General features: G+C 51.5%; 1 protein-coding gene across 1 annotated transcript in view; it reads right to left on the reverse strand.

Annotated features, from left to right (window-relative positions):
• LOC125519344 (cyclin-D5-3-like) overlaps nucleotides 1-14,616 on the reverse strand; it is a 45,306-nt gene extending 30,690 nt beyond the window's left edge. The window contains exon 1 of the mRNA XM_048684185.1: nucleotides 14,479-14,616. Within this exon, the coding sequence (XP_048540142.1) occupies nucleotides 14,479-14,616 (138 nt within the window). The remainder of the gene's footprint in view (nucleotides 1-14,478) is intronic.
• Nucleotides 14,617-15,830: the final 1,214 nt, after the last annotated feature.

The raw sequence follows: 15,830 nt of genomic DNA on the forward strand, positions 1-15,830 counted from the left end.
TTGTCCACTAATACACTCGTTTCCACTGCATGAGTATCGAACCACACTGCTGCATTAAAAAATAATATTGCTGTATGTGTGTGGTTCAGTTTCATTTTCTCATCCTCCATCAAAGCAAGGCTAAGAATATAGCCTACAGCTGGTTGTATGGATCTTTGCAATCGGGCTCTCAACCTACTCATATAGTAGTTAGGTCTTCACTATTAATACATGACCCGCTTTCTTCTCTCATGGAGTTTCCTATTTCTTGTGCATAAGGCCCTGTTTGGATGAGCTTGGACTAATTATTAGCTTACCAGTTAATAGTTGACTATTAGGGCCTCTCTTACATGCGTCGAGTATTTGGTGGGCACGGCTAGCGTGCATCATGTGTGATCAGTACTCCCTTCGTTTCTTTCTACTCCGCACATAAAATTTGGTCAAAGTCAAACTACACAAAATTTGACCAAATTTATAACCAAAACTATGAACATCTACAATACTAAAATTATATATTATGAAAATAAATTTCATGGCGCATCTGATAATATTGATTTCATATTATGAATGTTGATATTTTTTAATATAAAATTAGTCAAACTTTATAAAGTTTGACTTTGACCCAATTTTATAGAGTTGAAAGCACCCTAGGTACCTCAACTTGCAAAGTATATGATGATTTAGTCCCAAACTTGCAAAACCGCATCCCACCATACCCCAACTTGCACTGGATGTGACAATTTTGTCCTGGGCCTATCACAACACAACACTTGGTAAACTGTGTCTATCATAGTTTGCCACAGAACTAGTTAAGGCTTGCTAAACATTTAACGGTTTAAAAATTATTTAAAAATATGAATTAAATAGGGGAGCCTCACTCGAATATATCATAAGATGATCCAATGATGTGATTGTGAAAATATGCATTTATGTGTTGTCGGCAAAAAAAAACAAGCATTTCAGCTCACTGCAGGATCAATATATACTGAAACATTTATGCGTCATCGGCAAAATAAAGCAAGGTGCGTTTCTCCGATTTTTTCATCCGTTCACCGTCGAAAAGATTTTTCTTTTATTTGAGGTGGTACTAATTTTTTGTGCGTCCGTCTGTTTGAAAAGAATAATGGTTTGTCCAGAATTTTGTATATGGGCCATACACGCCTTGGCCCAACGAAGCCAGCCCACTTAATTTACTGCCCACGTAGTAGGGAAAATCTTATTTGCTGCATAGTGCGTCGTATAGTCAGGACTTCGCACATGACAGCCAAGACTGGGCAGGCACGTTTTCTTTTTTTCTGTAGTTTTTATTTTCCTTTTTCTTTTCTGTTTATTTTTTGATATTACCTTTGGAAATTTATTTTCTTTTTTTCTTTTTTCATAAATTCAAATCCAATATTTCAATTTTGGTCAAATTTTCGAAATAATTTCAGAATTTGAAACAAATACTGTTTTAAATTATTATTTTGGCATTTTGTTGTATTTTTATCATTCAAAAAGTTAGTCAAAAAACATAAAATGATAGTATTTTTCAAAATTGTTTGACATTTAGAAAAACAGTTACATTTTAAAAATGTTCAAGATTAAAAAAATCCTGTTTTACTTAAATGTTAACAAATTGAAAATAATGTTCGCATTTCAAAAGCATATTTTCTTAAGTTGTTTAGAATGTTGAAAACATGTTCCTGTTTTAACAAAACAATTACAAAGTCAAAAACTATTCGTGATTTTATAAAAGGTTCATGTTTTCAAAAAAAATGTCCAGTTTTAAATTATCTCTCCCGTTGCAATGCATAGGCATATGTGATAGTGATTTCTTATACAGAGAGAACGGCCCTCACAAATTAAAAAATTACTAATTTGTTAAGAATCAATCAAATCAAAGCCGCAGTGTCATTGTTGGCTGGACTCGATATATTCGCGAGATCCAAGTCACAATTCATATCGACTAAAGATATCTTATATCTTATAGTTACTAATTAGAAGCATCAAACGAGTCTTCACGTTAATCTTGGAGAAAACATCTAAAGTAAATCATAGGATTTGACATTTATGGTTGTGATAGAATAAGATATTATCGAGTTTTTTTCCGTGTGTGCAGTCCTAGAAGCTTACGAAACCTTTAAATTGAACGAGTTTCTACACACAATCTATCTCTTACCTTTAGATGTTTAAATGAGATCTCCCGAATATTCACCTTGATTCGTCAAAAGGATGTCTAGATCGAACAATACTACATAATTAATTAACCTCATGCGTTTGTGGCCACCAGGCTCCAGCAAACATCGCAAAGCTAGCTCAAGGAAACTCTTTGATGCCTTATAGATACACCAGAACATGGGCAAACACAGGTACACTCCAACTAATTCAAAATGACTCCAACGTTTAAGGAGAAAGACACAAGTATTGGATCTCCTTAGCCGGAGGTATTTCTTCATATAATATTGCTCACTAGCATTTTGGACTGTTTATTTTTCCTTTTGACATGGATCATCGGCGGGATAATCAATTGGTAGCGGAGGCCACCGACTTTTTTTGCGGGAAAGAGGCAACCGACTTTTAATCTACGACCCTAACTGCCAGCAACAGAAGAGAGGCTCCATTGGAAAAAAGTCCAGTTGATTGAAGAAAAAAGATTATAGAATGACGATTGTAGACTACGATGGTGAATTTTAGCATAGAGTGAACGAAGACGAGTCTGGCTGGCACCATCTTCCACGGCTCTTTTCCACTAGCCAATATCTTAAGTACGGTTTTTTGAATGACTCTTACGTCTGAGCTCTTCCTAATTATGTAGCATACATGAAAGTATATATCCTTGAATAATACACATTGACTATTTGACCAAAATGTTAAGCTTTCAGGGATTATTAGTAAGCACCGGAAATATTTTAATCACATGTATTCTTCCATATATAATGCATGTCATGTTCCATGTGATTTTACACTTAATTATGTTCCCTTGTTTGCTTTTCTGAATTAAGCAATGACTGATGTTAAGGTTGCTAACTCTTGTGATTATTGTTTCTCAAAAAGAAAAGGCACATGTGATTATTTTATTCATTCTATACAATGCAAATCGGCCCGGGTTCTTTGTCATATGGATGCTAGCGACACTATCATATACGTGAGCCAAAAGGCGCAAATGGTCCCGGGCCATGGTAAGGCGACACCCGTGGGAATACCGTGCGTGAGGCCGCAAAGTGATATGAGGTGTTACCGGCTAGATCGATGTGACTTGGAATCGGGGTCCTGACACCAGTCGCCAGACGACTGCTGGACCACCAAGTCGGAGTCGCCATAACAAAGGACCGGCGAATGCCAAGTTCTTTGGCAAGCCGGAGCCCGTGAATGAGCGCCTCGTATTCGGCTATGTTGTTGGAGGCGGCGAAGTGGATTTGTAGTGCGTATTTGAGCTTGTCGCCTTTAGGAGAAGTGAGGACAACGCCGGCTCCCAAGCCGGTGCACATCTTGGAGCCGTCGAAATGCATCCGCCAATGGGTGGAGTCGGGCGCTGGCGGTAGGTACGGGGTCTCGGCCCAGTCGACGAGGAAGTCGGCCAGGGCTTGCGACTTGATGGCGGTGCGGGGCTGGTAGTAGATGGTGTAGGGAGCCAGCTCTATGGCCCACTTGGCCACTCGGCCAGAAGCATCTCGGCTTTCGATGATCTCGGCTAGTGGGGCTGTGCAGACCATAGTGATTGGATGCTCTTGAAAGTAAGGCTTCAACTTCTTGGCGGCAAAGTGCACGCCATATCACATCTTCTGGTAGTGGGGGTAGTTCTGCTTGGAGGTCGACAGCACTTCGCTCAGGTAATATACCGGTCTCTGGATAGGTAGTGCCTTGCCTTCCTCCTTGCGTTCCACTACAATAACTGTGCTGACTACCCGGCTGGTGGCGGCGATGTACAGGAGCATGGGCTCCTTAGGAGTCGGAGCCGCCAGAACGGGTGGAGTAGTCAACATCTTCTTCAACTGGAGAAAAGCTTCGTCCGCCTCGTGGTTCCACTCGAAAAAAGTGGTCTTCTTCATTAGCTGGTATAAGGGGAGAGCTTTCTCGCCCAGCTGACTGATGAATCGGCTGATGGATGCCAAACAGCCGGTAAATTTTTGCACGTCTAGCAGTCGGCTAGGTACTTCCATCCTCTTAATGTCCTTGATCTTCACGGGGTTGCATTCTATGCCGCGTTCAGAGACCAGAAAACCAAGGAGCTGGCCGGCTGGTACTCCGAAGACGCACTTCTCAGGGTTGAGCTTGATCTAAAATCGGCGCAGGTTCTCAAAGGTCTCCTTGAGGCCTTCCAGCAGTGTTCCACGCTTCTCCGTATTCACCACCACATCGTCCACGTAAACATGGGCGTTTCTGCCGAGTTGCTTGAGGAGGCACTTCTGCATGCAACGTTAAAAGGTGGCGCCGGCATTCCTCAAGCCGAACGTCATGGTCAAGTAGCAGAAGGCTCCAAACGGCGTGATGAAGGCAGTCTTCAGTCTGTCAGCCGGATTCAGCTTGATCTGGTGATATCCTGAATAGGCCTCTAGGAAACTCAGCAGCTCGCATCCGGCTGTGGAGTCTATCACCTGATCAATTCTTGGCAAAGCAAATGGATCCTTGGGGCAAGCTTTGTTGAGACTTGTGTAGTCAATACACATTCGCCACTGCTTGTTCTTCTTCAGTACCAGGACCAGGTTGGCTAGCCACTCTGGAAAGAATACTTCCATAATGAAGCCGGCCGCTAGGAGTCGGGCTATCTCTTCTCCGACAACTCTTCTCTTTTCTTCTGACAGGCGGCGCAAGGGCTGCCTGACCGGCTTCACATCAGATCGAACATGTAACTTGTGCTCGTCGAGTTCCGTCGGTACACCTGGCATGTCTTTGGGGGACCATGCGAAGATGTCCCGATTCTCACGGAGGAAATCGACGAGCTCGCCTTCCTATTTGCTGTCGAGGTTTGCGCCTACGACAGCGTACCTCTCTGGGTGCTCCGGGTCCAAGGGTATCTTCTTCGTCTCTTTGGCCGGTTTGAATGAACCCTCAGCCTCCGACTCCTTAGGGTTGGGCGACATCTCCGGCTGCTTGCCGGCCATCGCCACAACCCGATCAAGGAGCCGCTTCTCAGCTGCGATCACCAGGGACTTGGCCAGTAGACTGCTCTCAGCCGCACAGGCGGACGACTTTTTGTAGTCGCCGGCTATGGTCAGAATCCCCTTGGAACTCGGCATCTTCATCTTGAGGTAGGCGTAGTGGGGGACCGCCATGAACTTGGCCAGGGCAGGTTGACCAAGCAACGCATGGTATGGGCTTTCGAGGTCCACCACTTCAAACCAAACTGACTCTCGGCGAAAGTGATCTTTGTCTCCGAAGAGGACATCTATCAGGATCTTGCCGATTGGTGAGCAGGAAAGGCCAGGAACTATGCCGTGGAATACAGTCCGACTATTCTGAAGCTGTCTTTGCTTGATTCCTAACTTCTCCATGGTGTCCTTGTACATGACGTTGATGCTGCTGCCGCCGTCTATCAAGACTCGGGAGAACCGAGCAGCTCGCCTATCTATGGCAAAAGTGGCGTCCAAGACCAGGGCGTAGGAACCCGGACTCGGCATCACCTCTGGCTGATCAGCTCTGCTCCAGCTAATGGGCTTCTCAGAACAGTGCATGAACTCTGGCGTCTCTGATGCTACTGCATTCACCTCTTGCCGCTGCAACCGCCTGCTGCGTCGATCATCGGCCACATTGGTGAACACCATGTAGGCTCCGTGCTCTTCTGGGTACTCGTCTTGTACTGCACCGACTGGCCTGACAGTCGGCTGCTGGGGTGGAGGAGGAGGCGGCTGCCCAGCGGGTGAGGGAGGCAAGAGGCCGTCTCCCTTGGCGATTCTGGTGAGCCAGTGGAATTTTCGGGTGGTGTGGTTGGACGGCTTCGCACCACTGTGAAACTGGCAGGGACCATCTAGAGTCTGCTCGTATGAGAAAGCCAGCAACTAGTTAGGCTTGCCGCCTTTCTAGCGTTTGGGCGGGGGATGCCCTTCTGGCTATTGGTCTTCGACTGTCGCCACCTGCCGGCTGCTGGAAGCCGGCTGTGGGGCCTTGCGCTTGTGGTCGCCCTGCTGCTGTCGCCGACCGGCGTCCCCAGCCGGAGTTCTAGGAGCCTGAGGGGCCACTTTGCTAGTCGCACTAACTTAAATTTCCGCCTTCATGGAGGAGTCGGCCGTAGCATACTTATCTGCTATGATCAGCAGCTCGTCGAGGGTTTCTGGCTCGTCGCAGAGGAGTTTGTGCTTGAGGAGGGTGCCTTCCCGGCACCCGGCGGTGAAGTACTCGATAACCTGCACCTCGTGCACTCCTTCGCGGGAGTTCCGAAGCTCGGCCCAACGAGTGAGGTAGTCGCGAGTTGACTCGTTGGGGCCTTGCACGCACAGGGAGAGCTGGCGAGGCTTGGGAGGCCGCTTGTACGTGCTGGTGAAGTTGCGGACGAAGGCATCAGTGAAGTCGACCCAGCTGTTGATGCTGCGGGGCTTCAAGCTGTTCAGCCATGTCCGGGCCGTGCCCTAGACCATGAGCGGAACGTATTTTACGGCAATACGTTTGTTGCCGTTCGCTATGTTGACGGCCATGGACTAGTCAACTAGCCAGTCCTCCGGCTTCACGGAGCCGGTGTACTTGGGCGTATCTCTCGGGAGCGTGAACCCTTTGGGAAAGGGCTCGTCTCGAATGCGGGGCCCGAAACAAGGCGGACCCAACTCGTCTTCTTCTTCCAGTGTCAGGGATCGGTGAAGTCGGTCGATCCGGTGGCGGGCGTCGTTTTCTCCGACTCCCTCTCGGCGGCCAAGGCGGTCGCCGAGAGTCGGATGGTCAACAGGCGGCAGGGAGACTCGCCTTTCCTTGCGAGAAGGAGGAGGCGGACAGTCGTCCCGTCGTTCCACTGCTCTTGGGCGGCCCTCTTGGTCGCGCTCAATGGTGATGCGAGTCCGACTGCGGCTGGCAGCTGGCTCCTTGTCTTTTCTTCCGCAGACACCGCCAGTCGGCGTCCGATATGTCGCGCCTTGGTCTCGGCGTGGAGGCAAGTCGTCGTTTTGCCGCAGCGGCACCTCTGTGCGGCAGCCGGCCCTGTTCTGCGTGGCAGCCGCGTCGAGGAGCCGCTGGACTCACTCTGTCATCAGGTGACGCTCTTCACCCTCGAAGTTGTCCAGCTCGTCTGCTGCCGCCTGGGCAGCTCGGATGTTCTCCGCAGGCGTGGCGTATACGGGGCGATTTGCCCCGAACAGATTGGCGATGGCAACGCCGCGCTGCTGGACCGCGCCTAGGCGGCTAGGCCCAGTTGGGGCTGGCGAGCCACCCACAGCGCGATCCATCTCACGCTGGTAGGCTTCTGACAAGCATCTCATGCTAGCCAGCTTCTTCGCGCCTTCGACGAGCTGAAGGCAGCGCTCCTCCAGCGTCTCGGCGTCAGCGTCTTCCGGAATGGGCGCGGTCAGGTCTTGCAGCGCCGCGTCGAGTGGGTCATGCGCTCCTCCGGCGGGATGCTCGTCATGACCGATGACGAGCACCTCTGTGACGGTGCTTCCGTCGCTCTCCGCGTGAGGGAGCGGCTCGTCGTAGCCCACCACGTTGGTGGGGAACGCGTTGAGCGACGCGGTGTCGGAGTCGACTAGCATCGGGTCGGTGGAGTCTACAGACTCCAAGTCCACGGCAGGCTCGCCGGCGACGTGGAGTTGGTCGAGGAGGCCCGCGAGGAGGCTCTCGGGGCCTCCCGTGCCTGCGTCGGATGCAGGCTCGTTGGAGAGGCGAACCTCGTCGACAAGATCGGTGAGGCAGCTGGCTGCGCAAGCGATCTTAGCGCCATGCAACGCGTCGGCACAGACTCCGTCTGGCGCCAGGCTGGCTACGCTCACCAGGGAGTAAAAGGGTTCCCGTCCAGAGCAGGTCTCCGGACGATGGTGCACCTCACCCCACGGTGGGCGCCAAATGTCGGGGGTTGGGTGCGAAATATGCCAAATGATGGCTTATCATGGTGGGAGCGAGTAGAACGTCGCTGGTGCCTGGAAACGAGATAAGGCGAAGGCATGCACGCCGGCGAATCTTACCCAGCTTTGGGGCTCTCCGTGGAGATAACACCCCTACTGCTGCTCTGCAGGGTCTCCGCATGGTCACTATGGCAAACTGTGTACAAGGTTGCTCCTTGAGCTGTTTTCCGAAGGTAGGAGAAGGCAGGGCTAGCTCTCCCCTTCTTCTATGGTCTGGTCTAGTGCTAATGGAATCGAACCCTTTGCATGGGTACCCTGGGGAGTTTATATAGGCCTACCCCCCAGGGGTATAATGGTAATCCGGCTGGACGCGGGCCCAGCCGTCAGTCTCTCTGGCCACCGTCTTATCCGCCGACTCCTGGGGCCCGCCGACTGGCTCGGTACGGAGCCAAAAGGCCGCGTCTGCTGCGGGCGGGTCTTGCCAGCTGCAGATTACTGTAGCCGTGCTTCTAATGACGTAGGCTTGGTCATGGGGTCGTGGCAACAGCTCCGCCGTCTGGCGGGCGATCACTGTTGCCTCTCCCCGTCGCGTCTGGTTAATGGCACGTGGGGCCCGTGGGAGGGGCTGGCCGACTCCTGGAGGCTGACTCCCAACTGGTCCGACTGGTGGCACTCTCGCCGTCTTCTGTACTCCCGCCGACTGGTGGGACCCGTCGTCCCTGGGTCATACCAGCAGGCCGTCGTGGGCACAGGACTCCGCCCACTGGGGCTGACGTCAGGGCCGGCATGGCAACAGTGCTGCGCCGGGCGGAGATCTCCGCGGGTACGGCGCACTGTGGCCACGCCTGCCCTTGGAAAGGGGTGGGAGTGGACCTTACTGTGGCCAATCCCCGTCCCGTCCCTCTTTATGAGGGCATGGGGTTTGTTGGCGTCGCGGGCCGACTCCCCATGGCCGGCTTCTCTGGAAGTCGCCAGTTAGGAGTCGGCTCATCCTAAAGTCGTCCCTGGGACTCGGCCGCGAGTGGGTAGTCGGCTGCCTTGCCGCCGACTCTCAGAAGGCTGCTCTTCGTCCTGGGGTCTTGAGGGGCGCAACCTACCCTGATGTCTTGAAAGGTTCTGGGCCTGGGGTTAGCCTACCCATGGCCCATTACTCTGACAGTCTGGTCGGAGGATCCGGCCGGCAGCTAGCTCCAGCTTCCCCGCTTCTTTGCTGACAAACTGCCGTCCTCAGGTCCAGGTGGGCTCTGGCAGCAGGCGGACGGTTGCTGCAGCCAGGCTTCTTGGGTCGTGGTCGAGGTCTCCGTCACGGGCAACATAGCTCTGGCCCGCGGTTGGCAGACATTCGCCCGTGCGCGCGGCCTGGGCAGGCGGTTCACCCTCCACTTCAAGTATGACGGTGACGCGACCCTCTATGTGAGGGTGTTTGGGCAAGATGGTCGTCGCGCCAGATGCTGCCCCGAGGTGAACGACGGCGAGGAGGTGCTCGGCCTCGGCGACATCCGCGACGAGGGTGAGGGCATCTGAGCAGGTTATTTTATGCATGCAAGCAGGTTATTTTCATGCAACATGAATAAGCAGTAATAGAGTGGGAATAAAATGCCGCAGTCGGGCGTCTGAGCGACACCACATAAAGGGCTTTAAAAGAAATGCCACAGTAGGGCATCTGAGCGACACCACATAAAGGGCTTTAAAAGAAATGCCACAGTCGGGCGTCTGAGCGACACCACATCAAGGGCTTATAAGAGAAATGCCACAGTCGGGCGTCTGAGCGACACCACATAAAGGGCTTTAAAAGAAATGCCACAGTCGGGCGTCTGGGCGACACCACATAAAGGGCTTATAAGAGAAATGCCACAGTCGGGCGTCTCAGCGACACCACATAAGGGCTTATAAAATAAATAATCACAATGAATATCCAGGAGGTAGAACCGTCCCAGGGATACTCGATAATACAGATAATGCAACGGGTTAGTCCATCACAAAATAATAATCATGGTCCTCACAAGTAACTAGTCGGTATCCAAGTTTGGTTTAACAATATCTCCTCCGAAGACCGACACTAAGACCAACACTTGACCCATCCCAGACTGTAATCCTTAACCATGGACACGGCTCTTCGAATAGGTTTTAATCTCTGCAGAGGGTGTACTCTTTACCCACGAGTAACGGATTCCTTTAGTCCATCGGGACTAATTCCGTCTATGGCCTTTTAGTTGAAAACACGCCTAACTTGCACACACCAGCTTAACTCATCGGTGTCTGGAATCACCCACGACACTTGTTAAGCAAAACTCTAAGTGGGGAGGCTACAACCTCGCGTAGCATGGGATCAAATTTATATCGCGCGCTCTAAGGGGTGGCCTCCCCTCTCGGTCCCAACCGGAAACACCCATGCCCCCGGACCAGGTGGTCTGCCTACCGGCTACAACCGGTATCTTCCACCATGGCCTCTCTGTACGGTGTCTGCTGGAAAGGGGTTGACGACTTACTGAACCGTACCCTACCTGCGGCAGGGACAAGTGGTAGTACAAAACAAGTATGGGGGTTACTGGAACAAGACTCGATCTACGGTCGACTCAGGAGGTTTATAAATTCCCTGCATGACATGTATAACAAAAATATATCAACCAACAAAATCACCACTCAATATACCTTACCATGCCATACCGGACATAACCATCCCGACGGGGACCGGCGACAAGCTCACTCCTACCCAAGGCAGAGGCTTTCCCGGATTCCTTTCCGGCATGCATGCAAGGCACATGAGGGTGATTACCATCACAAGTATATTCATTTCCAACAGCAAGGAAATCACTAATATGCCTTCATGCAAATGATCATATCACATGAAATAACAAGTTCTCCGATATAAGGTGGTGTTATAAATGTGTCAACTATCACACCAAAATTATTATTCCGGGGTTCAGAATGCTTGCCTTAAAGGTGTGGAGAGGTGGGGTGTTCTCCAAAACTTTTGAAAGTTTTCTTCCTTTCTCCAAAAATCCTATTTTCAAAAATATGCAAATAACACATATTTCAAAAACAGTACAAAAAAGTTGTTTGGAAAATTTTCAAATAAATCTTAAAATAAACTAGACAGAATTTGAGAGATGTAGGAAAAAGAATCAATTCATTTGGAGTTATATTCAAAGAGTTATAGATAGTCAAAGTTCTGGTCAAATCTGTTATTTAAATAAAACAGAAAAGAAAGCGCTTCGAACGGGATTACGCTTTCGCACAGAGAAGGCGTACTTGAGCCTTTACGCCTCCACTTATCCAGCGTGGCTGGCGCGTGAGTCACTGACAGTGGGCCCGGGGGACCCACTGGTCAGGTTTGACTAGTCGACCTCCCTCCTCTTCCTCTGCCCCGAGAGGAGGCGGTATATCCGGCGATCGTCGCCGGCGAACGGCGGTTCTTCGCGGGCATCTGAATGCAGGGATGGATCCGCCACTCCTAGGCGGTCCTCCCGGTGGTTGTAGGGTCGTAGGGGGTGGAGGGAATCGCCAGCGGCGAGCTTCGCGGCGGCCGGTGGCTTAGGGAGTTTTGGGCGTTTGAACTATGGTGGCTCCCGGTCGGGTTTGAGTAGCTGGGCGGCTCCGCAAGTCGAAGTGGAGTCATTTGGTGGCGTTGGACGGACGGGAGGGGCTCTGGTTGCGGTGAATTGGAGCTGGGACGTGCGGCGGCCGCGAACCGGCCGGAGTTGGGGAAGACGGCTTTCCCCCGACGATTGCTGGCTGTGGGGGTGCCATGGGGGTGGCCTGAGGTCGCCTGAGTGCTCGGACGAGCTCGGGGGCCTCCTTTTATAGCGCGACGAGGTCGGTTCCGCGGCGGTGGATAAGGCTGCCGGCGAACGTTCTGTAGCTTGCAGGGCAACGTGGCGGGGCTGGGGATGGCGGCAGGAGCTAGCGGACGAGCGGGCACTGCTCCAGGGGCGAGCTGGCGAGCGGGAGAGGCTTGGGCGGCGCCGACGAGCAGGGGCTGTCGGGCGGCCGTGCGGCTAGCTCTTGGCTTGCCGGACGTGGCGAGGGGCGGCTTGGCGTGTGCGGTGAGAAGGAGCGAGTGGGTGGCTCTGCAGAGCGGGCCAGGCCCAGGGGCGCGACGCGGTTCCCCGGGCGCAGGATTCTCCGGTCGACGTCCGATGACAGTCACCGTGCGCATCGCTGTGCGGCACTGTCGCTGTGCTGAAACACTGATCCGACGTGGTTGTTTCAACGCGCTCTGGTTGCTCTGACCGGTGCAGCGCGGACTGGTGGCTCCATGATCGTGTGTATGTAGTGGTGCGATGCCTGGTATACAAGCTCCTCGGAGCTCAACCCGTCATCCAGGTGTTTAATGCGCGGGAGACTGCACTCTCATATCAGATACGAGTGCTTAATATGATGGACTCACGCGTGGATTCTACTTAATGGCGGCCTCGCTCCGCGGTTATCCTTGTTATCGCCTTAGGCGTCTATGCTCACGAAGTACCATGATCTGCACACTCTACCATATAGATAGCGTGGCACGCTCTCGCGGAAATAAGTAGAGTGGGGCACACATGCTCTTATACTGCTCACCACTCTAATAGTGAAAGTCCGAATCACCGGTCACGTGTAGGTGGCGCGGTATTGCTACACGCTTATCCTGTGCGTACGCGATGCCACCTGACGAGTGTGCCGTCTGACCTCTCGCGCAAGTGCTGTATCCTGTGATCTCTTGTGATGTAAGCCGCTCGGCCAGAGCGTATCCTAGCGCGTCTTTTAGCTCAGTTCTCCGATGTGTGGTCACCTCTCGCTCCTTAGTTGCAAGCTTTGAAAAAACTACAATTCTGGGACAAGGAATAGAATACATATGAAATTATTTCAGTGAAACAAAACTGATCGCAAGGGGTGCGATCTCCTGGACTTAAGGGTTTGGTAAGGCTGTCGAAAAGTAGGAGAAGGTACAAGGTTACTGGAGCAAAAATAAATAGGGTTGTAGTAGAAATCACAAGGCTGGACCAGAATGAAAATGAGGTTGATTCACTCAAAATTTTCAAAGAACAGTACTAGGTTTTTTGCATAATGTTGAATCATATGCTACTACCAACATCCCATAATTTTGGTGGAGGCTAGAAAGAAATATTTAGATGGGTTGTAGTGCAAAATTGCACTCTGGACCAGAGAAGAAAAATTGAGTGTAGAGCTCAAAATATTTCATGAATAAAAGATATTTTTGTATAAAAGTGATTTAAAAACATCACATGACATCTCCAAATTTTGGTTGGAATTTTAAGTGAATTTATCAAATGGTTATAGTTTAAATATGGCCATATAACCTTGAAAAACCATTTTTCAAGAAAATAAATATCAAGCAAATTAATTATGTAATTAGTCATACTGGTAAAAGAAAAGTTTTTCTTGAGAGGTTAAACAAGTCCAATAACATATTTGAAAGGTTTTCACTTTGGGGGAAAAACTCCATAATAACAAGGGAGATAGTGGTTCAAAAATAAAAAGGGAGCCCAAAAAATAAAAGTTTTAATTCCTGGCAAAATCTTAATTAATAAAACAGGGCCAAAAATTTTGGGTGTCACAGGGGGCGAGTGCCGCTTTTGTTTTGTTCTTCTTTTCTTTCCTACATCAAAATGAAACCAGTATGGGTCTAGAGGGTCGTGTATCGAACCATGATTTCTTAATCATTATGCTATGCTTGTTGTTTCCGTGCTGTGCCGTTATTTTGTGCAGAGATGACTTAGCTTGGTGCGTTCGGGGAGGCCTCCTCTTCACGAGGCATTTGTTTCCTCGTGCCCGTCTTGACCTAGTGGTCTGTGGTCGCTCAGGAACTGCAAAAAATTTGTTAGGAAGCTCGCTAGGAGACTTTTTGTTCACCCATGCCTTGACCCAGCGCTTCATATCGCGGTACCCGAGGGGCACGGATTAGGGGAGATGCGCCAGCTTGTGGGCTTGAACGAGGGTGCCTCGCGAGAAAGTAGACAGAAGGCAGAGAGAAGGAAAAACGCTCGTGAGGGCACCTGCCTAGCCCCCTCGCAAGGTATGCGAGAGAGAGAACACAAGTGAACTAGAGTCGGAAAAGGCGGCAGAAGGCGAAGGAACCAAATCAGCAAGGAACACCAAAAGCAAACTGCGATTAAGGGAAGGCGAGCCAACTACGAAAAGCAAATGAAAAGCCGCGTCCGGCACATAGTCTAATCTTCAAGTCTTCTCACCAGCGCGGAGCTAAGTGCTGCCACTAGGCGTGGGAGGGAGCCCCGAGGCCCAAGGGCGGCACTCCTGAGACTCCGGGGCGTGTAAAACCCCACTCATTATTACGTGAGAGTGTCACGGGCGGGGATTTTTCATAGGCACCAGGCCTTCTTCACAGGCACTCGGCCTTTCTTCACAGGCACTGGGCCTTGCTTCATGGGTAGAACTTCCGGAGGTGCTGGATGTTCTAGGCGTTCTGGATGGGTACCCCGTCCAGCGTCTCCAAACGCGCGGCGCCAGGCCTGGAGACATGGACGACCTTGAACGGGCCCTCCCACATAGGTGAGAGCTTGTGCAGCCCTTCCCTGGAGAGGACCCGCCTCAGGACGAGGTCAACCGCCTCGAGCGTCCTAGAACGGATGTTGCAGCAGTGGTACCGCCGCAGCGTCTGCTGGTACCTTGCCGCGCTCAGTGCAGCCTCGTGGCGATGTTCCTCCCCCAGCACGAGATCCATCCCCGCGTGGTGTCCTGCTGCGTTTCATCAAACACCAGGACCCGTGTGGAGCGATGCTTGACCTCGTGAGGGAGGATCGCTTTGGCTCCGTAGATGAGGAAGAACGGGGTCTCACCCATCGGCTTGGTCGCGGTGGTGCAGATGGACCACATCACGGACTGGATTTTGTCGTGCCAGCCCCTGCCGCAGACCTCGAGCTTCTTCTTGAATGTCCTGGTCTTGAGGCCCCTCAAGACCTCTGCGTTGGCGCGTTCGGCTTGACCATTGCTCCTAGGGTGCGCCACCGAAGCGTAGCAGATCTACGTTCCAAGGTTAGCACAATATGTTTTGAAGAGGTTACTAGTGAACTGCGAGTCGTTGTCAGTGATGATGCGGTTGGGGACCCCGAAGCGGCTCACGAGATCCTTGATGAATTTGACTGTGGAACCAGCTGGGATGGTGCGGACGGCTTCCACTTCCGCCCACTTGGTGAACTTGTCAATGGCGACATAGAGGTAGCAGTAGCCCCTATAGGCGCTCAAGGGGACGGGCCCAAGATATCCAGCCCCCAGACCGCGAACGGCCATGTGAGTGGGATGGTTTAGAGGCCTTGAGACGACTGATGAATCTGCTTGGCGTGGAACTGGCAGGCTACAGATGACTTCACCAGCTCAGCTGCGTCGTTGAGCGCCGTGGGCCAGTAGAATCCACTGCGGAATACCTTGCTGACAAGGGTCCGTGATGACGAGTGGTGCCCGTAGTCCCCGCCGTGTATGTCAATTAGCAACTCTTTCCCCTGGTCTCTGGAAATGCAACACAGTGAAACACCATTTGGTCGCTTCCTGTACAACTCACCGTCCTGGATGCAGTATGTCGTGGCTTGCCGGGCCACGTGCTCTGCGTCCTCCTCCTTCTCCGGCAGCGCCCCTTGCATCAGGTATTCCTTGAATTCCTTGGTCCAGCATCCCTCCTGTGGCTCGAGCACCAAGAGCAGGCGAGCTCCTGAGGTCGGGCCACAGGCTGGGGCTTCTGTGGCAGGCGGCTGTGGGAGCTCCTCCTGAGGCTGAGCTGTGCTTGAAAGTGGTGGTGTCGTTGATGGCTTGAAGAGCAGTTCCTCAAAGACGCCGGGCTCTTGGGGCTGCCGCTTGGATGCTCTCTTGGGGATGTCGTCAGCTTCCTTGTTGGTGCCCTAGGGCACGTGCTGCAACTCCAGGCCCAAGAACTGCTTCTCCATC

This window comes from Triticum urartu, chromosome 7, assembly GCF_003073215.2.
Source record: "Triticum urartu cultivar G1812 chromosome 7, Tu2.1, whole genome shotgun sequence".
Classification (NCBI taxonomy): Eukaryota; Viridiplantae; Streptophyta; class Magnoliopsida; order Poales; family Poaceae; genus Triticum; species Triticum urartu.